The sequence below is a fragment of the Parasteatoda tepidariorum genome, chromosome 4 (genome assembly GCF_982258835.1).
Source record: "Parasteatoda tepidariorum strain Cologne lab strain chromosome 4, Ptep-v5.0, whole genome shotgun sequence".
Classification (NCBI taxonomy): domain Eukaryota; kingdom Metazoa; phylum Arthropoda; class Arachnida; order Araneae; family Theridiidae; genus Parasteatoda; species Parasteatoda tepidariorum.
The window spans coordinates 73,445,648-73,467,688 of NC_141758.1; the positions used below are offsets into that span (position 1 = coordinate 73,445,648).

General features: G+C 30.8%; 1 protein-coding gene across 3 annotated transcripts in view; it reads right to left on the reverse strand.

Moving 5' to 3' along the window:
• Positions 1–8,755: 8,755 nt before the first annotated feature.
• LOC107447357 (zinc transporter ZIP5) overlaps positions 8,756–22,041 on the reverse strand; it is a 48,067-nt gene continuing 34,781 nt past the window's right edge. For all 3 annotated transcript variants that reach the window (XM_016062243.5, XM_016062244.5, XM_016062242.5), the window contains exons 7-11: positions 16,939–17,242; positions 14,592–14,855; positions 12,944–13,024; positions 11,705–11,892; positions 8,756–10,431 (exon numbers count right to left, since the gene is read on the reverse strand). In XM_016062243.5, the coding sequence (XP_015917729.1) occupies positions 10,288–10,431; positions 11,705–11,892; positions 12,944–13,024; positions 14,592–14,855; positions 16,939–17,242 (981 nt within the window). In that variant the 3' untranslated portion in view covers positions 8,756–10,287. The remainder of the gene's footprint in view (positions 10,432–11,704; positions 11,893–12,943; positions 13,025–14,591; positions 14,856–16,938; positions 17,243–22,041) is intronic.

Sequence of the window (22,041 nt, forward strand, 5' to 3'; positions counted from 1 at the left end):
GACATGAACAACTTTACGCATCTAAAACTAAAAAGAAAAGGATAAAGAAATAAGATTTAAAAAATTTAAAAAAAACGCCCTTTTTTTAAGTAGACTAAAAAGAAGAATTTTGCTAAACTTTTATCGGACTAAAAAGACTATTGTTAGCCTACTAAATTGAAAACTGCAGGATGTATTCTATTCGTAATAAACTTCCATTGCTATAAATAAAAAAAAAATTTATTTTAATTTATTCTACCATTTTTGAATTATGCATTTAGATCTATCCTGGTTGGTAGGACCATTGTCAAGAAGTCGTGAGTTCGATCCGCACCTGCCGAAAACTTGCTGTGTAGTAAATGTGGACTGGTGCCGGTGAAATCTGTCGGATCACAAAGTCGTCCGAGTTCCCATAACAAATCAATACCTTAGAGCAGGGGTCCCCAACCTTTTTGTACCTAAGAGCAAATTCCAGATAATCGGTTGAATGGCGGGCACCATTTATTTTTTCAAGATAAATTTATAGTTGGTAGATATAGGTATTAATACACACACTACACATAGCGCATACAATATTTAATTTTAAAAATTAACTGAATATAATTAGTATTAATATTCTTGTGTAAAATAAATGATTACTGAATTGCTTGAAAAACATACGAAGTATAAAAATTATTTATAAAATACAGTCAATGTGATCTTTGTCATTGCATTTCACTGTCTATCGTTTCCTAATTGGGAGAACATCAGGAAATTCCTACTTGCAAGCAATCGTCAGTAAGTTTGTCTTTTCCCTGCAGTTCCAAGTTTAAATTATTTAGTTTTTCAATTATGTCTGTTACGAAAGACAAATCTGCTAGCCAAAGAGGATCTGTTAGTTCTGAAAATACTTGATTTTTGGCTTCAAGATAATTTTTTATTTCTTCGATTAAATGTATAAATCTATCAAGTACTTTGCCTTTAATGAGCCAACGTACTTCAGATAGTAAAATGAAGTTAGCATAATCAGGATTTTTTTGTAACAGGGCCTTGAAAAGTCGAAGTTGCAAAGGTGCTGCTAGAATTAAGGCCTGGTTTCTTAGGACAGGACGCCGTCAGCTGGAAATCAGCGCTAACCTCTGATTGGTCCATTTGTGAGTTGGATAGTATACGTCATCGAACGCTTATCTTGAACTTCAATTGCCGTCCAACTCAACTGCAGTTGGATTACAGCGTGACGTTAACCACAGAAGCAATGGCGGACAACATCCAACAGCACATTGAAATCAGCCAAGATTTTGATTTTGACATTAAACATAGCTTCTTCATTAAACATAGCACTCTTCATTTAGCTCAGCTATAATGTGTTTTTTCTTGAACAAAGTCATTATTTGTTCTCTAAAACACTGGTCGACAATAACAAAATCAATACAAATTCAAAATAAATATTTGTTTACGTTATTAACGCATGCGCAATGAGAGATAATGTCTGCGTTGGACCGACTGCTCACGCTGAGCTAACAAAAAAGTATTTTTTTGGCGTCAGATCTACGTCAACTTTCCGCTGACGCCCAGATAAGGCGTTAGTTCTAAGAAACCAGGCCTTGAGCTAACAAACCAGTATTGTGTTGGCGTCAGCGTGACGTTGACGTCCCGCTGACGCCCAGATAAGGCGCTTGTCCTAAGAAACCAGACCTTAAAGTTAACTATTTCAGTAATAATTTTCATTACGTGTAACTATTGTAGTAATTTACAGCATTCATTTTTGCATATCATTTTATGGGAAAATGGAAAACTTAAATATTGTATTTTATCGTTGGGCACAAGCAGTGGGCTCACCTAGACCGATCGACGGGCGCCATGGTGCCCGCGGGCATAGGGTTGGGGATCCCTGAGGGGGTACTAAACTCGAGATTGATCGTATAATTTGGCGTATGTAAAAATGCCGCAAATTAAAACGTGAACAATAAAGAAGCGCAATCAAAATCTAGTGAGTGGACAAGAACAATCTAAAACAATAAATGTTATACTACGAATTTCTTATTAAATCCACTTTAATAACCTTATGAAACTCGGAAGTGTTTCTAGTATTGACTGCTTTCTGTTTCCTCCAACTATGAAGCAGTTTGATAATTTCAGTCACAAAATTCTACACTTGTTATTCGTTAGACTTCACTAGTGTTTATTTTTCCTTCTAACATTTTAATTTGAAAGCCTGTAATACGTACATATTTTTTTTTATTTCGTTCCCACAAAGATTATAAAAATATGTATTAAGCTTACTTATTACAGAACACTTTGTTCAGATCGATTCACCAATGAATAGTTAAGATGTGAAATGTTATTCTTTTTATTTTAGACGAAAGGTGAAATGTGTAGAACATACAATGACGAACATTACAAAAAGTTTTTAAACTAATTTTGTTTTCTCTTGAACAAAAAATTTAATTACAATAAATATGAAATTGAAGCAAATGTATGAAAATTATTAAAAAAAACTTTTAAAAAACTAGCTTTTTTTTTCTTTAGAAATAAATAATCGCTTTTACGACCTACTGAACTCCGTGTTTGGCTACTGCGCACTACAATATTGGCCACAATTTGTTTTTCATTGAAATATATTCACTAATTACTGCAAAAAAATAAGATTTTAAACATCACATAAAATTCTGTGCTTTCTTAAACTATTTTTAATTAAATCTCGATTTAAACTTTAACAAGCTTTTAAGAAAAGCACAAGCTTTTGTGTTTCAACAGTCATCGATAGTGATTTTTTTTCAGTCATCGATAATGTTTTAATAGTCATCGATAGTGATTTTTTTTCTTCTTTTAAATATTAATTTTAAACCACTAACGTATAAACTTTTTAGACTTGATTTTTAAGAAGATTTTAAAATTCATTTTTAATTTTAAAAATATATATATTATGGGCAAGAGATGATCATGGAACCACTTATATGCATTACAAGCTTCATATTTAAAATTTCTGTGTTCACTCAATACTTTGATATTTAAAATACTTTATTCACTCAATACGTTTTTCATACTTTGCAGTGTAACAATAAAAAAAACTTATTTGAAAAGCTTCATCACCTTAAAAATAGATTCATTTACATGTTTTCGCTTTTGACCTCTAGCAAAATGTTCAATCATTTTCAGAAAAACAATAATTTTGGAAAAAAATGAGCAAACATATTTTGATAAAAATTCCTCAGCCTTTAAAATCCAAAATAAATTTAAATATTTGGAATTCTTAAAAAAAATTTATAATGTGTATTTCTTTTTCAAAAACAACAAAGCTTTAATTACTTCAAATGACTATTCGAAGCCTATAATAATAGTTCAAAAGGTAAATTAATTCTTAGTTTTATTAAAAAAAAGTAAATAGTTTTCTTAATTTGTGTTATCTTTTTTTAAAAGACCCTAACAAATTAATATAAAATAAGCGCACTGTAGATAATAAGACTAAAAGACAAAAATTCATTAACTTTTTCTTAAAAGCTTGTTAAAGTTAATATATAATTCTAAAAATATATTAAAAGTTATTACGGAACATCCTGTATATAATCTAATTTTTATATAAATATGTAAATATAAAACTACATGTTTTTAGTTCAAAAATGTTTGAAATGAAAACTTTTTTTCTCCGGTTTAATCTGTATCAAAAATAACATCAAAAATGATTTTTAAATTTCTCGAAAATCTGAAACATTTAGTTTTTTTTAATCCTAAATGAATTACAATTTTAATTTAAATAACTTTTTGTTATTTAATGAATAAAAAAATGACAAGAATAGTTTGAAGAGATTTACAATACATTCCTCCAACTGAAAGCTTTTGTATAAGGAATTTAGGTTGGCCGTAATCTTTATTTCCTATTGCCTGCATGGAAAAATACAAAATTTGAACAAAATCTGTCTAATATTTCTTAAAAAGTCGAATTTCATAAGAGACGTAGATTTAAAATTAGATTCTTCAGGAACTATTCGATCGATTTTGTAATTTGCAATATGAAATAACATTTTTTAAGCTGATGTAAAAGTTTGCTTACTTTAGATTTGTGATTGATCGGCTAATACTAAGTTAACTAATAAACGAATAAATATTTATCGAAAAAAAATTTTGGGGCGGAATTTTCTTTAGATGATTGAGTTTTATAATTGTGTACAAGAGTTTTTCGATTCACTTAAAAGTTTTCGTGATATGGAGAAATAAGCAAAAAATAAAATTAACAATTAGGGTCAAAACTCTGGACCACCTTACTCTCCTAATCAAATTATTGAGACCATATTTTGAGGGTCAGAATTCCAAATCTGTCAAATAAAGTTACGTTTATTCAGAAAAAAGTAATGTTTTGTATCTTATTTAGTGACTTAAAATATTCACTAGTTTATTAGCATATTTGAAGCAATCCGATCATTAGATTAAAAGTTATTCAAGGTGCTAAATTTTTTACCAACTGTTCATCTCTTGCTTTGGAAATAAATAATAAGGATGATTTTGAATACAAAACTAAGCCTTTAGAATTTGTTTGAAATGGATGAAATATAAAAAAACACTGCATCATTTATATGTAGACGTAAAAAACAATTAATTATAGATTTCAATAGATTTCTAAATGAAATCTATAAATTTTTAATTCTGTTGTTTAAAATTGATTAATTACAAATAACACATGGATCAATAAGTCCCGAGACTAACAATGAAAACAACATTTTTTTTGCAAAATTTTTTTTTATTCATCAACATAATCACCTTTTAGGGTGATACAATCGTTCCAACGCTTTTCCAATTTTTCAATACCATGTTTATAAAAAAAATTATCTTTCGCTTCAAAATAAGCTTCAGTTTCAGCGATGACCTCCTCATTTGAGCCAAATTTTTTTCCCTGGAGCACTTTTTTAAGATCAGCAAAGAGCCAGTAGTCACTGGGGGCTAAATCTGGCGAGTATGGGGGGTGGGGAAGCAGATCAAAGCCCATTTCGTTCAATTTTGCCATTGTTTTCATCGACTTGTGGCAGGGTGCATTGTCTTGGTGAAAAAGGATTTTTTTTCTCTGCATGTGCAAATAGTGTGTGTGTGTAAATAGCGATAAACAGCTTTCTGAATCATCGACTCGTTGCTGTTTTTGTTCCATCGAAAGCAATCGCGGCACCCACTTGGAAAAAGCCTTTTTCATGCTCTATTTTTCATGAAGGATAGTAAATACACTTCCATATGATATCTGTGTCATCTCAGCAATCTCACGGAGCTTCACTTTACGATCTTTCATTATAATTTTTGTCACTTCACTCACATTTTCCGGTGTAACGGCTTCCACAGGTCTACCCGAGCGTTCCGCGTCATTTGTGTCGGTACGACCACGTTTAAGCTCGGCAAACCACCGACAAATCGTTGCTTTTGATGGACAAGAGTCCGGGTAACATTTGTCAATCCATTGTTTCGCTTGCGCGGTGTTTTTACCCATTAAAAACAATGTTTTATCAGAACACGAAACTCTGTTTTTTCCATTTTTTAAACAAACTACAAAACGACTTCACTCCAACCTCGATAACTCAGCTGTTTCTGGTCCGATCGACTTAAAATTTTGACACGTTTCAAGCAAAGGTTAGTATTCTAGAAAGACCTGGTTACTGGTTTACTACGAGCGCCATCTCTGGGTTAGTCTCGGAACTTATTGATCCATGTGTTATATTAAAAATTGTGATGTCAAATGCTTTACCAAAATGAATATTTTTAAAATCTTTACTTGCAAAGCAATTTTTATGAAAAACAACACCTATATTTGTTTACGCGAATTATAGCATAAAGTTGAAATGTGATTGGATTATCTAGAATATTTGAATAATCACATAGGGGAAGAGCGGGCAAAATGGGACACCCGGGAAAGACGGGACATCGCTTTTTCTTTCTTGCGTATCACGGTAGTGACAAAGTGCGTTTTCGATAAGAAAGTATTGTTGGTCTCAATACGCACAAGTTTTTTCGTCAGTTCACAGGGTGTTACCGAAATGCAAGCATTGCTTTGTTTTTTTTATAACGTGTTAAAATATTTTTCCCGGTTTGTATGCTGTTATTATTTGTTTAATACATTGCAATAAATTTTTCAAACTAGTGGGCTGCGCCCCCTGCTCGCTAACGCTCGGCAACCACTGAAAATTGCTGCACAATCTTATATGATTTGCTTAGCAAACCAAGCTCGCTTCGCTCGCTACTAACTTAAGTACATTGTACATTGCAAAGGCACAAAATTCTAAGAATTCAAAACAATCATTCAAATCCATATAACAACTTTTTCTTTTTTAAAAAATTACATCTTTTTTGTAAATACAAGGTCATTAAAATAAATTTGAATTCAAATAAATGACATGTAATTCGCTAAACCTATTAGAAATGTGCTATAGTATAAAATCTCAAGATAAAATTTCCAAAACTGATATCTCTTTAAAAAGATTAAAGTTTTGGCTATAATTAAGTCTATTAAAAATTGAAATAAGTAAATTGCAATGGTAAAACCTGCATAAACAAATAAATTCTAGTAAAACAAATAAATTCGTGATATAAATCAAAAATCGTCAAATAAATTCGTAACATATAAATTCGTGAAAAAAAGCGCTTTCGACAAAATACTAAAATAGAGATCTATTGACAAAGACTACTCACTTCTGCCTAGTTTATGCTCTCTCTGGTTATTTCAGTTTTCGTTTTTAAAAGAGCTATATGTTGAGCCATCTCAGCTAGATTTGGCATGTGACATTTTTAGCGGCAATCGTTGGTCGATTTTCTAGCGTTGCCATTCGAGGAGTTGTAATGAGGCTTTTTTTTGTCGCCGTGTAAGAGAAATATATATATAAATTTGTGGCACTGTAGTGTTATTATTGTACAAGCATAATGTGTAGTGAAAATTAAAATTCATTTGTTTAAACAAATTTGCTGATAATTTTTGTAAAAAAATGTACTATCCGGGCAAGAAGGATCGGGCAAGATGGGACAGCCAAAGTAGAATAAAAGTGTTATTTAAAAATTAAACTCTCGTGATTTGGCACAAAACATAAAAAATAATGTAATATTAACAAAAAAAAATATGAACTAGCACTATATATACTTAACAAATTATTTAAAAAAAATTATAAAAATAATTTATAATTGATTAATTGACAGACTATATTCATGTTGCTTAGAATGGGCTCATGAAGCGCATTTTTTTTTCGATTATTCGTTTATTCTGACATTAATTTCTGTGATTTCTGAAATATAATTATTATCTGTCCCGGCTAGCCCGCGCAAGATGGGACAATGTTCTCTTTTTATTTATGTTAAGTTATTATTATTGAGCTTTATTATTTATTTATTTCTTGTATGAGATATGTACGAGTAAGAGCAATGTTCCCACTATATGTTTACAATATAAGATATATAAAATTGCTATAGTTTACTATTTTTTGAACCAAGTTTTCTTAAGCTGTCCATCTTGCCCGCTCTTCCACTATCACTCATTGTTTTCTTTTTTTTTTTTTAAATTTAAAGAATTATTGAAACGCAAAACTGATTCATATTGCTTTACAATAGCGAAATAGTTCGGTTTGAAGTACTTGTATTTAAAAGAATGTTTCGAAAATGTTTATAATATGGGCAATTGTATAATTAACCACATCAAAAGAGAAAATAATCAAATGTGCATGATAAATTTTATTTCTAAAAAATACTATAAAAACAAACAAAAAATGCTGTGAAGAAACAATCTTGTATAACTTCGACAATTTATAGTATTAAAATATTTCCCCACTAACATGATTATATAGATTAACATGTATAGTGAGATTGTTTTAAAATGCAAATTTAAAATTTTGAAACACTTTGGATCTAACCCTTTGACGCAGAATTTTCATGAACACATTTTTCATACTTTTCTCATTATTTTGCATTAATTTGAAATCAAAATTAAGTGAAAAAAATTATATCTAGCATTTCAGTAACTTTTGGTTATGAAGTACAACATCGATGTCCCGTTTTGCGTTAAAGGTAAAATTTTCCAAGCAAGACTCACTAAACAATAATTTTTCAAATTTGCACTTTTCTTTTGATCTCTGAGAGACAATAATTTTTCATTGAGATTGAATTTACAAAATCCATTGAGATTGAATTGAGATTTACATTGAGATTGAATTTACAAATGAATTTTTGAAATATGAATGAAAAAAGAAAGTTCAAACTGTTTCTCTTGGATTTTATATTTTAGAACGATATAATTGCGGTAATCAATCAGATTTTTTAATATCTATATTAGTCTGTTTATTATGATTAAAAAATACCAAAATATATTTTTACTTGTAATTAGAGCGTAAGAAAAAACACATAAAAGGGATGTCTGCGCCAACGGGTGAATCAGAGACTTAGTAAATACAAGTAACAACTTTTAAATTTCAAAGTAAATGCGCAACAAAATAAAAATAAAATTCTAAAAAAAACTATAGAATAGTCTTAGAATAAAAACAACTTGGTTCATTATAGCAGTTACACTGCTTTTGATCATTTTCACATTTAAAGTTATTTGCAAGTATTTAGCGGTTAATATCTATGCACTATTAACTATCACACATAAGTTTACAAAGATATTAAAATTAGTTAGCATAGTCAAACACTTAATGACTATTATAATTTTTACATAGACTAGACAAATATGGATAATTTAATGGCGATTTCCAACTTTATCCAAAAGTTCTTATGAAAATTTATCTAAAAGCGCTTTCTTCCATTTTATATCACAATAAAATATCAAACGTTATTGTGGATGAGATACTGTTAGAGCCCTAGATTAGCGGTTGCCAGTTACCAACTGCAAATGTTACATAGAAAATGGCAACCAAAATATCAATCCATAGTCACCAAAAGTGCAGACCGCGTTAAGAGCCTAATATAAAAATATTTAATACACCCGACCTGCGCTGATTCCGTCATAAATTAACATCTTATTTCCAGAAATTTTTTCAACAATTTCGTACATACTTTTTAAAATGCCGATGGTTTACTGCGATAATATGACATGTATCGAATCAAGCCTTTCTGCAATGAAATTTTGATTGACTCGATTTGCAATAAAACTATAGAAATAAAATTACCAGTATGCTGTAAAACAAATTTTATATCTCTTTTTAATCAAATCTTTAAAATAAAAAAAATTGCTTTGAATCATTTAAAAAAAGAACTGACTTATGTCAAATAAAATGATTTTTAACATAACGAATATATTAAATAGAAGAATGCGTTGAGAATAATTGTATAAAAGTGGTTTTCAAAAAGTACTATATTTTGTGTCATGGGTATAGTTCGCTCACCAGGAGTTGGCACTTGGCTCCGCCTTCTATCACGTGGTATCCGACCGTACTATTTCGCTATTTTTGGGAGAAGGATGTGAGCAATCCTGAACAAGGCTGCCATTTGGCGATTGTATGACCCAAATATTTATTTCGCAATATTTATGCGCATTTTTTTAACATTAAATATTTCCTAAATTTAAAATTTATCTGCTGTAAGTGAATAGCTTGTCCTTTTTGAGACATTTTGCGGCAAAATATTTCATTAACTAGAGTAACGAAAGGTATAATAGCAGATGATAAAGCAAAGTGACTCAACAAGAATTCGCTGTTTGCTTTTGGCGCTCATTAATGGTTGTCTCAATTTCAAGCATGGAGACGTTTCTCCTCCCACGCTGAAATGAACTCTTCGTCTGAGGAGGTGGAGCCAAGTCCCAACTCCTGGTGAACGAACTATAACCAGTGATTACTTTTAGCGATTGCTAATCTGGAGCTTCAGACACTTTTTCTTCATTAATCCTAATTGCAAGAACAAGGTGGTGATGTGTGAAAAAATAAAAATTCACAAAAATGACATACTTAATAAGTAAATTGCGTATGAACTTTCGTACAAAACCCTACATTTATTTCCTAAATTATTCTCAAAAGATAAATCGATACCATGAAGAAAAAAAAAACGCGTGTGATAATAACAGTTAATTGGATATAGTTGGAATACGCTTTTTATGATTTCATCCACAACAGCATATTACGTTTCCTTTTCGACATTTATATATACAATGACATATTAAAAACGCTGAAGTATAAAATACATTTTTGTTCAAACTGAAACATCACAAAAAACCACTAACTTTCCACCTCACAATAAATCACAGAACTTATCATATGTTCGACAATAAAAAAACGCAACCTGCTTATACATAGCTAGTTGATACAACTTAGAACTTCAGTCAGACTTCATAGAACTTCCAACTATTCAACAAAAAAGTGCTGGAAAAGTATGAAAATACTGCCATCAACTGATGATATTCTTCAAGTCTTGTTCGTAGTTAGCAATCAATAACATTATGCTTACTCCAGAACAAATACCAAGTAGTTGAATCGCTAGAAGTTGAGAAGGTTGTGTGTTAGAATCCCCAGAAGCGTTTAGTTCGGGAAGCTAAGAGAAAAAAGTGAATGTGTGAGATAGAAGTATATAATTATACATAATTTAATATCAAGTAACTTACTTGCTTTATTTTTAGATTAGAAATACAACACACAAAATAAAAAAAATTTACAATATAACATATTTTATTTTATAACCATCGTTAAACAGTCGACCCAATTTTGAATTTACGGCTACCAATGTTCAGCTTCGTATTCTTGCAATTTTGAACCCAATCCAGAAGACAAGGGAACTACTGGATCAAGTATTGGGAACAATTTGCCTTCGCGGTGGGCTTTATGAGGGAACTAACCAGCATTTGGATTACATAGAGAGGAAAACTACGAAAACCTCCCACGGTTAGCCTGACGGCAAGGGGATTTTTAACCCCTGATCTGTCTACCACTGAGATTTTGCGTCGGTACTGTGGTTCTGATGGCGCTGAAAAGCACTGTTAACAGTAGGAAACAATTTTTCTTCCTGTTACATGAGATTTTTTAACAGATCTAGATGATTTTGTATCGCAATCGGTTTCTCCCCCCAAGTTACAGTTTGGCCGAAATGTGCAAATTTAAAAACGTTTTATATAACAAGGGGTCGATTAAATATTGCGACAAACTTCCAGGGGAGTTCGGACACATCATCAGGATTAAAGCTACATAAAAACCGATGCCCGGAACTGTCGTCCTACTCCGTTAGGAGTGCTTCCCTTCCTATTATGAACTGTATACATGGGTTCCCATAAAATTTTAATCCTGATAATGTGTAATAACTTTCCTAGAAGTTTGTTGCAACATTTCTCCTGTTGCATGTAACGTTTTTAAACTTGCACATTTCATCAAAAATAATTTTCCCAACAAAATCCCAACATCCGAAAAGATTAAGCATTTGTCTAACTGCAACAAAAAAAATTTTCCCCAGTGTAATTAATTGAAATGCATTCATTTAGTTTAGACAAGGGTTTAACCTTAAAATGGCGGTGATTTTGTAGAAAATAAACCGTATTTGTGTTTTTAAAAGAATAGTAGACCTTATGTTTGAGATTGGCTTCATAGTGAAAGAATCTCAAAGAATTTACTTCACACTTATTTAATTTATTAGTATGTTTTCATTCAAATCCGTGAAACAGTGAAATATGTTTTAATCACATAACTAGTAAATAACTGACAGTTTAATAATTAGATTGGGAAAGCATATGAACTACTTCTTAAGCATACTAAACAGTTAAGTAATTAGTTAAAAAAAATTGCTTTCAAATAGTAGATTCAAACCATAATACACCTACCATGTCTACCAAAGCTATATAAAGGAACATGCCCGCCGTGGCAGCAAATACCCAACTAGTTGCAGAGTGAACATTACCCAACGAAATACCGATTCCCATTCCAATAAAACAGAGCACTGATGACAATCCATTATAAAATAGGGCTTCTTTCACTTTCATACCTGTTTTGAGAAGCATGGCAAAATCTCCTGTAATAAATAACAGTTTATGAAATAGTGGTGCATGAGTAAGCACGAGTGTTATAAATCAGAGTGATCTGTAACTCCTGCTTTTAATATATATTTTTAGTATTTTTATGAAAACAAAGTGATTAAGAGCGAAACAGAAAGAATTTTAATTAAATAATTTGAGACACAAGTGTTACCAAAATCTAAATCAATTAGTGAATATGTGAAAAACGAAAAAAAAATTCAAAACCAATTTATAACTCAGATCAGTTAGAAAAACATGTCTGCAGACATCGATGAGTTACAATAAATACGAAGAGCTAATTAATGATTGTTGTTAACATATTTAGAATTTTCAAATTAATTAAGTATAACTTCAACTTGCAGATTCGTTGTTTTTTCATCGTTTATTTATATCGGGATTTTTTAATTAAATATTCGTTTTTATACTTTTGACATTATTTTTAGAAAATGTTTTTAAAAGAAAGAGTAAGATCAGTAGTTACAAAATGTCGTGTATTCCAAAATCTCCTATAATAAATAAAAATTAATGAAACAGGGGTAACATGAGTAAGTATGAGTACTGCAATTCTGAGTGTTATTTTATCTCTGATTTTATACTTTTAAGACCTTTGTAAAAATAAAGTTATTAAAACTAACACAATAAAAATTAAAAACCACTGTTTAAGGGAGAAGAAAGTTATCAAAATCTGATACATTTGAATCTGTATTAATCATGAGGGAAAAAAATTAAAAACTGGTTTATTTGTCAGAAAAGCATAACAAACTTCTATTGGTTATAATAATCAAGAAAAAAATATCTAATGATTGTAGCTAACACGTTTATAATTTTAAGACCTGATTTAAATTACTGAAATATAACTTCAGCATGCGAAATCTTTGCTTTTTAATTATTTATTTCTGGATTTTTTTAAAGAAATATATGTATACTTTTAATTAACACGTTTGTAAATAAAGAAGTTTTGAGAAAAGTGTTTAATGAACATCAGGTATATATGTGCTTTAGTACATGCTCTAATAGATCAGAAGGCTTAAAAGCAAGATTATTTACCCAATTCATGAGGTAATTCATGACAAAACACAGCCACAGCAGTACTGATGCCTCCTTCAATACCAGAAGCAAACGCTGCACCTGAAATAAAGAAATGAAATTCTATACTTTGAACATATCGCTTACGTAAAGTTTTCAACCAGCGTTTATTACTTTCTACTACAAAAATATTTCAAATCAAATATTTCCCCTGAAACTTTGATACAACATAACAATTGGCAAAAATATATACTTTCATTGCCATTTTTTTAACGGTTCAATCTAGGACAAATGTAAAATGCAGTCCATGCCCTTGTTTTATTCATTTGTTTAGCTGTTACATGACTATTCAATTTCTAAAAATAAAAATTGATATACGGAGTATCCGGTGGATGACTGACTGATTTCAAAGTTAAAATATCAGGGGGAAAAAACGATAAAATCCTGAAAGAAACTGTGTATTTATTGTGAAAGCTGTAAAATTCACTCAGAATTTTTTTAAAATTAGTTACAAAAACTGCCAATAGATTTCAAAGAACAGTACATAGCTCTATCTGTTGACAGTTTTTTTTAACAAAATTTCAAAATTGCTGTTTTTACAGGTTTAATATGTTTCACCAAGCGTGAGAGTGGGAGAAATCCCTCGACCTAATTTTAACGAGCTGCAAGAAATAATTTTGCACGTCACCTTAGAGATCATCAGGATTAGTTCTCTAGTTTTTGCCTAACTTTTATATTGAAGTATATTTTACATTGATTAATTGATTTAGGTGTTCTTCCACCACCAAAAATGATTAAATAAATATAAATTTGGAATAACCTAGCTTGAGACCTGTTTTATCTCACCTCGTAGCAATGATAATATATTATATATCATTTGTTTTATTTCTCTATGAACCTTTGATTTCGAGATTTTTTGCTTTAAAATCAGACAGTCATCAGCATTTTAAATTAAATGAAGAAAGTATATCATCTATAAATATGCAACTTATATTTATAGCTTTTTTTCTCGAAAAAAATTTTAAAATTTTAATAATGAGTTTCAATATCATGTATAATTTGCTGATCTCGAACCAGTGTGTGCCATTCACTAGAATAATATTCCGCACTGCCAATAAACGTGATAATAACCACCACGTTTGAGCAGTTTTCTCAATTTTCACACATGCATTTGTTAGTGAATGCTTAGCTGCTTTTCCATTCATATGACGAAAATCACCTTTCTGCCCAAGGCTACCTAGTATATTCAGAGTTTTGTACACACGTGTTGACAGCTACTAATGTTCAACTCCTTAGCCCTGTAATTTTTAGCCCAATCCAGAATACTAGGGAACTCCTGGATCAAATATCGAGAGCCTTTGTGGAGGACTTTTTGAGGGAATTAACCTGCATTTGCGTTACATGGAGAGGAAAACCACGAAAACCTCCCCCTGGTCGGCTAACGGCAAAGTGACTCTAACCCATGATCCGTCCACAACCGAGGATATTTAACGTCTGCACTGTGGTCGGTAAGAGCCAGGTGTGGAATTCGAATCGATCGAGGATTCAAACCCGATTCCCTTCATAAGAAGAGGAATGTTCTATCCCCTGAACGAGCACATGTTGATCATTATAATTAAATCATTGTAAGACAACTCCATAACTAAAGTAGAGAGAGCAAAATAGATACCAATTGCTAATCCATCACAAAAATTATGAAGGCCATCTCCCATAATGACCATTAAAGCGACTGCAGAAATAGAATCTGGAACTTCATGACTGTGGTGATGACTATGACCATGACCGTTATTGACTACAGGTGCTTGACTTGGTTCTGGTTTATAGGTAACGCTGCCACAAGATTCGGAGCTGAAAGTTTTGGCACCATCGCAATTCATTTCCAAACTGTGAAGACTATCGCAAGATAGTTTTCTGGTGCCTCCTACCTGAAACACTGCAAAAATTAAGAAACGTTTACAAAATTTTCACCATTGCAATATAAGAAATACATAGTTGAAGTATGCATCTTGATTATCTTTTACTCATTTAACCTTTAATGCTTGACCTTTTAACTCAAAATTTCATAATAGTAAATTTCATAAAATGCTCAAGATATCTTTAGCTATCCAATAAGGATTGCCTTAATGAAAAGTGGGTAAGTGTGATAGTGTTAGAAACACTAAAGCGAAAGAATAGTCACCAAGTAATAAGATTAGAAAGGAATATGTAAGTGCACCGAAATTTCCGAGTATAGCTGATTTATCTATTCTAATGAGAGCATTTAATGTGAATGCAAAGTCTATCGAAAAAGGATGCTAAGCGAATCCTCTGCCGTTTGTGTTTTCAAAAGTATGTAAGAAAATAATTTTAGTGTGTGGGATAACTTTTGCTTAATGCTGCTACAACAAGTAGACCACATGCGATGGTACAACACGGAGCACCGTTAGCAAAAGGTTAAAGATCAGGAGAATTTTTTGAGCTGTTGGTGCTGCAAATTGGGTAAATTTTTTTAAATCCATATTGGAAAATAATTTTTATACTTATCTCATTAAAATCCATTTATGATGAACAACTCCAGAAACGTTTGTGCTAGGATTCTGAAATGTCAACATTGACTACAAGAAGCAATTTTAACCCCCAATTAGAAAAATCGTTTGAAAATTTTAATTATTCCGTTCGGAAGAAAATTAATATTTTTCGCATTAGTTTAACATTTGTTTTCATTATATATAAGAATGTAAACGATTTTGTTTTAGATTTTATCGCACGTTCTTCAATGTTCAATTTTTTTTTAAAGTTTTGTCATCAGCGTGAATGACATGTGGTTCGGTCCCACGATCAAAAGTTATCTAGAAAAAGGTCTCTAAAGTTATCTAAAAAGGGGATTTCTAAATCTTTCTGAAACCACCTGCTTATTTTGCTTATAATGATCTTTTAAAACGTGTTTCTGAGAAGAAAAAAACAGGGGAAATTTTTCGAAGACATAATGAATTCTGAAACAAAAAAAGTATAAACTTAATAATTTAAAAACTTTAAAAAAAACTACAACTTTGCTACATTGAAAAGTAATTATCAAAATATCCCATGGACCTCAAGAAAAATCGAGTTTATATGAGCTCTGCTAATTTTCCAGGTATAAGGTTCACTTTACTCAAAGTTAATTTTACATTCTGTTACAAGAATTTCTAATAAAATTTTTAAAGAAAGCAGATGAAAAATTGGTCGTTTTTGAATAACATCAAATAAACCACCAACTTTTCATCTGCTTTCTTTCAAACTTTTATATGAAATACACATTTGAATATAAATTTTAGATAAAATGAACACTGAAGCTGGAAAATTAGTTGAGACCACATAAACTCGATTTTTATAAATTACACGCGATATTTTTTTTCCTTTTTTCGTGCTGAATAGAATTGCTTTAAAATTTTTCATGTTAGTTTTCACATTTTTTTAGAAAGATAAACTATAGTACCATTATAGCTAAATTTCTATATACTCTTTATAAATCTCTAAATACAAATCTTTAAAAAGTTCATTAATAAAGAGTAAAAAAATGACTACTGGATTGAAAAAATTTTAAAAATGACATTAGATTTGAATATATGTTTTCAGTAAGCAAGCAAATAAAAAAATGAATAATAAATAACTGAAACTAAAACAGTGAAAAAGTAAATAAAAAAATAAGACTACATGCACGGTAAAAATATTAGTTTACCACTACACCAAAAATGTTGGTAACTATACACAACATTTTTTATAGTGTTTTTTAACAGTGATTGCGAAGAACATTTTTCTCACCACTTCAGATATACAAAAAAAATCTTTTCAGTAGAGTTACATACCTAAATTAGCATATATTTAATAATATGCATCTTTACTTCCTTCAGAAACTAATAAAAACGAAAAAATTGTGCCAAATACTTTAGTTTATAAAGGAACTTAAAATTTTAAAAATGTAGCTCATACATTTTTTTTTCTCAATAAACTCTTCAAATATTAGGCAACATCATCTAGTTTTGAGAGAAATTTCTTACTTCTAACCATTTCTTTTTCATTAGGATTTATGTTGAATGAGCTATTCCTATACTGAGACAACTTCTCGCCAACATTTCCATTGTAAGTAGCTGGAGAATCGAGGTTCAAATCAACAACTTTCATTCCTATATTTTCTTTCTTTTCTTTTCTGTACGAGGCATAAGTGGCTAGTAAGCGTTCGGCCACAAAGAAGAAGAATATTCCAAAAAGAGCTGCAAAACCACGCCAAATGGCTGCTCTTTCAGTTTCAACCAATGACAAAGGATCGCCGTGACTGTGTGAACCTTCTCCACCAAGCATAGCCTAAAGAATAATTTCAAGTTACATATAAACAAAATTAAAGCAAGAAACATTTTTTAAGAAATTCGAAATCAATTACAAAACTATATTTCCAAATTACTCAAACTTTTAGGAATAATAATTGAAATGTTAAGATAATAGGGAAAATTTTAATTAAATTCGAAATACAATTACGACGATATCTTGCTTTTTTATTCTTAGCACATGGTGAAGTATTAAAAAATCTCTATGACTTTGACATGTTTTCAATACTTTTTCTTTGTCTTATTTTTTTCTTTATTTCTATGTCTGCTGTTTTTAAATAACTTTATCAAGCTTTTAAAATTTGCCTGGAACTAAATTGATCTTCAATCCTTCGATCTTCTGTCATATTAAATATTATCAAAGTTCTTATCAAATAGCAAAACAAAAAAGCAGAAAACAAAAAAGTCGGAGTTTAAGTTCCTCATAAACTCAAAGCAAATCTTTAAATTTTGAAATGTCTTGCATTAAAATATTATCTGGGCTATAGAATGGACAAATAGATGAACTATTTAAAAAAATATTAATCTTTTTTTTAAAAAAAAATTGCCAGTTAGACGAAATTTTTTTCATGTGGATAAAAATCACTAATATCAATGAATAATTCTCAATTTTTGAAGAAACTTTTCAAACATCAAAAACTATTTAACACTAAGTTTACGGACGTTTCTTATATACCAATCTCTACGAACACTCGTCAATTTGACGCATGAACCAATACATCACTAGGTTTACGGACGTTTCTTATATACCTATCTCTATTTTTCAACATTATTTGTGTTTTATGTATGTTTAATGTATGTTTTGTATGTAGAATGTATGTTCTACTCTCGTGTGTACTTGAATAGGGCGGTTCGAGATATGAATAAACAACATATCTATCTCTACGAACACGCACCAATTTGACGTATGAAAGAATACATATATTGTGATTCTTAATTTAATAAATTCAATTTAGTAGATTTTTATCCACCACTATTTCTAAATAATTCGTAGGCCTATATAATTCACCACTTTATATTTTCAAAATTTACTTTGTTGTTATTTCCCATTCTTTTAATTATTTTCGTGTGTCCGGAGCAGTTGGCATCTCTGCACTTACAAAGCAATGTATACTATAAGAAAAAAAATGAAGATATGAGATATATATTTATGAAATATTCTAGTATTTTATGTTTCAATACTCGAACTAAGCAACTGAAACCTTCAAAATCTGACACTCTGACATTCTGCTTTTGTTCTTTCTATTATTGCTTATCGGCAACAGTTGTTTATCACATGTTTTATTTGAGTTAACGAATCGAAGTATTGTCGGTACATTCCTATTTATTATTGATGTGATAATTACTTGTTTACTCAAACTTTTGTCTAAATTATGATCGCGTCAAATTGACGCATATCCGTAGAGATAGGTATACCACATAGAGAATTTCAATATTTCTACGCTTTTGAGGAAAATAGCCCTCAATATACAGGGTGTGTGTAAAGTTCCGGACCCATTTTGATGTTTAATAACTCATTAAATAATGAAGATAGATTAAAATTAATAACATAAATGGTTAGATAGACTCAAAAAGTTTTATGACCCTTGTCAATGAACTTCCACGTGTGCTCCCTTCGTCGCACGGAGAATATCAAGTCGATAGTCAATTTCACGCCAGGTAGCGGCAAGCATGTCGGCATCCACAGAGGCTATTACGGTTGTAATTCTGGTTTTTAGGACATCAATGTTCGTCACGATGTTTACAGGAGGATCTCCTGCAAACATTGTCCTTTATAAATCCCCAAAGAAAAAAAGTCCAGCGGCGTTATATCAGGTGATCTGGGTGGCTAAGGAATTGGACCTCCTCGCCCAATCCATCTTCCTGGAAAATTGTCATTCAAGGAACTACGAATGATGATACCCCAATGAGGTGGTGCACCATCTTGTTGCAAAAAGACATGTGGCTGAAGCTCATCTAGTTGTGGAAATACGAAGTTTTCCAACATGTCTATGTATACGACTGATGAGACCGTCTTTTCTGTTAAAAAGAAAGGCCCAATGACTCGGTCGTGCATTAGTCCACACCACACATTAACGTTTGGGGAATCCTTTTGTGTCTCACAGTATTCATGGGGGTTTTCAGATCCCCATATGCGCACATTATGGCGATTAACAATGCCAGAAACATGAAAGGATGCTTCGTCGGAGAACATTATGGGCTTCAGAAAATACTACCAATACCTGGCGTGAAATTGACTATCGACTTGATATTCTCCGTACGACGAAGGGGGCGCACCTAAGTTCATTTACAAGGGTCATGAAACTTTTTGAATCTATCTAACCATTTATGTTATTAGTTTTAATCTATCTTCATTATTTTAAGAGTTATTAAACATCAAAATGGGTCCGGGACTTTATAAACACCCAGTATATTTACTTCGATCAATGGTTAAAAGTCATTACAAGAGATAAAATAAAAATTCAAACGGGTTTTATAATTTTCCTTACAAAACTCGAGATGCGTCAAAATGATGTGTCCCGTAAACCTAGTGTTAAATAATGCTTTTCGTTTATTTTATTCTTAATTTTGGTTCTTCTTTATTGACAAGTTGTACAACTTGTACTGAAAATGCTACATAGCATTTTCAGATTTACTATAGACTATATATTATTATAGGTATATTACTATTTAGGGCGTTGACGGAAGATAAGAAAACTTAAGCTCTTTCACCCAGGAAAATGAAGAAAAAATAATGATTTTTAAAAAACTAATTATTTAACTTTATTTTGGTGGTCAAGGAGAGATTCATCCACCTGGATGAAAATCATTAAAATCAGTGTATAATTCTTTATTTTTGAAAATTTTTATGACCACAGTCCATGCAGCGAAGGAGTAACTTTTCAAATATATCCGTTTTTCATGTCACAAATCTACGAAATGTTTTTTTTCTCCAGTTATAGAATTAATATGAAAGACACTGGTTTAAAAAAAGGATTGACAGGCATGAGTAACTGTTACAAACTCAGAACAGCTATAAAAATAGCATGTCATTTGCTAGGAAGTGTTATTTAATGAGACGGCAGAGCTTTTCGAAAAACAGCTATAACATAATAGTCTTGAATAGCTGTTTAGAAATTATGAAATTGGCATAATTTTCACCGAAAAAAACAATATTTTATGACGGAGTTTGCAAAACACAGCCTTAAAAGATAAGGGCACTAAGAAGTGGACTACACTATTTGACTGGTATAAGTCAGGGCTAAAGATAATAGAAGGGCTAGTTCACTCCTTTGAAGTAACTCTTGCCGCGCCAATTCTCCGATTTTCTCCAGTGACGTCACTTTGGCGCAAAGCTCGCACTTTTACTTAAAGAACGAAGCGTTCGGCCTTACTAGCTCTAACTAATATTGGATCATTTCTTTTTACGAGATATTCTGAGACATTTGTTATTTTCTATAATGACTTTCCTCAGTTTTTGCAGTGAATTTACAAGAATTTAAAACTATTATCGAAATGCCAGTTTGAGCGATTGCAACTTGCAAAAATTCTGATACAAAAACAAAAGGAAAAAATATAATTTTCCGCGTGTTCCCTAAAGTAAATGAACAACTTTGTAAAGAATGGATTCCGAAATGACACAGTTAATATTAAACAGCAATACGTTTATTCTGTCGTTAAGAATTTTTATAAAAATTCATTATCTAAATAGAAACCGCCTCGTTACTTCAAAAAGAAAGGCAGGTGAAAAAAATTAGAAAATGGATAAAGTCAAAGAAAATTAAAACGTAAGTAAAAAGTATAAATAAAATATATAGTGTACAGTTGAAATTCTCCTAATTTCATAACTTATTTTTTTAATGTAGTTATTCTAAATATTTACGATTCTTTTAAAAATTATATTCTCTTGAATTTAAATATCTATAAATTATATCATCGTAAATTTAAATATCTGTAAACAATTGTAAAATTTCTAATGTCATTATGAACCTAAATTATTATTTTGTTTCAGTAATTAGAGTTTAAGGTTGATGTTTCCTAATGATTAAGTATGAACAAATTGCTATTAACGACATATTTTAAAATCAGGGATTCTAAATTTAACTCAACTTATCATTATAAAAGAATATGTAGATAAAAAAAGTGTCGATATAAGCTTTCATTTTTCTTAATAATTAAAGTTAAAACTGAACTTTTTAAAATAAAGTATTTATGTTGTCATTTTCGCCAACTAGTAAAACATTTTTATAAGTTTAAAATGGTATTTTTTTTAATATAATAAGCAAGAAAGTTTTTTTGAACTATGTTTATGTACGGAAATAATGTGTTAATTACGTAAAGTTTGAAAGCTAATAACCAGAAAGAGTCTAACTTATTTTTACAAAGAGAAAGATGCAAAGTTATCATATCTTTGCTTGCGATCTCCGAGATCTGTGGACACAGTGACGTCATGAGGAGGGAAATCGTAGCTTCAGCTCTAAGAGCGGAGTGAACTAGCCCTTCTATTCTCTTTAGCCCTGGGTATAAGTAAGCGATAATGGCAGCTGTTTCTTTTCTCTGAGTATTAAAAAATTCGTTGGGCGCAACTGTCTTAGGTGCTCATCATAACACATATTTTGCTTTAAAACTTAGAACTTAGAAAACTATAAAACTTAGTATCTTGAAGTTACTAAGGTGTGTTGAAAAGAGTACAGGAATTCCGTTGGGATTAAAAAAAAATCAATAATTTGTTCGAGAATTATTAACTGTTAAATTTGTTAGGAAAAATACAATACTGGTGGCTCTACAGAACGCAGGAAT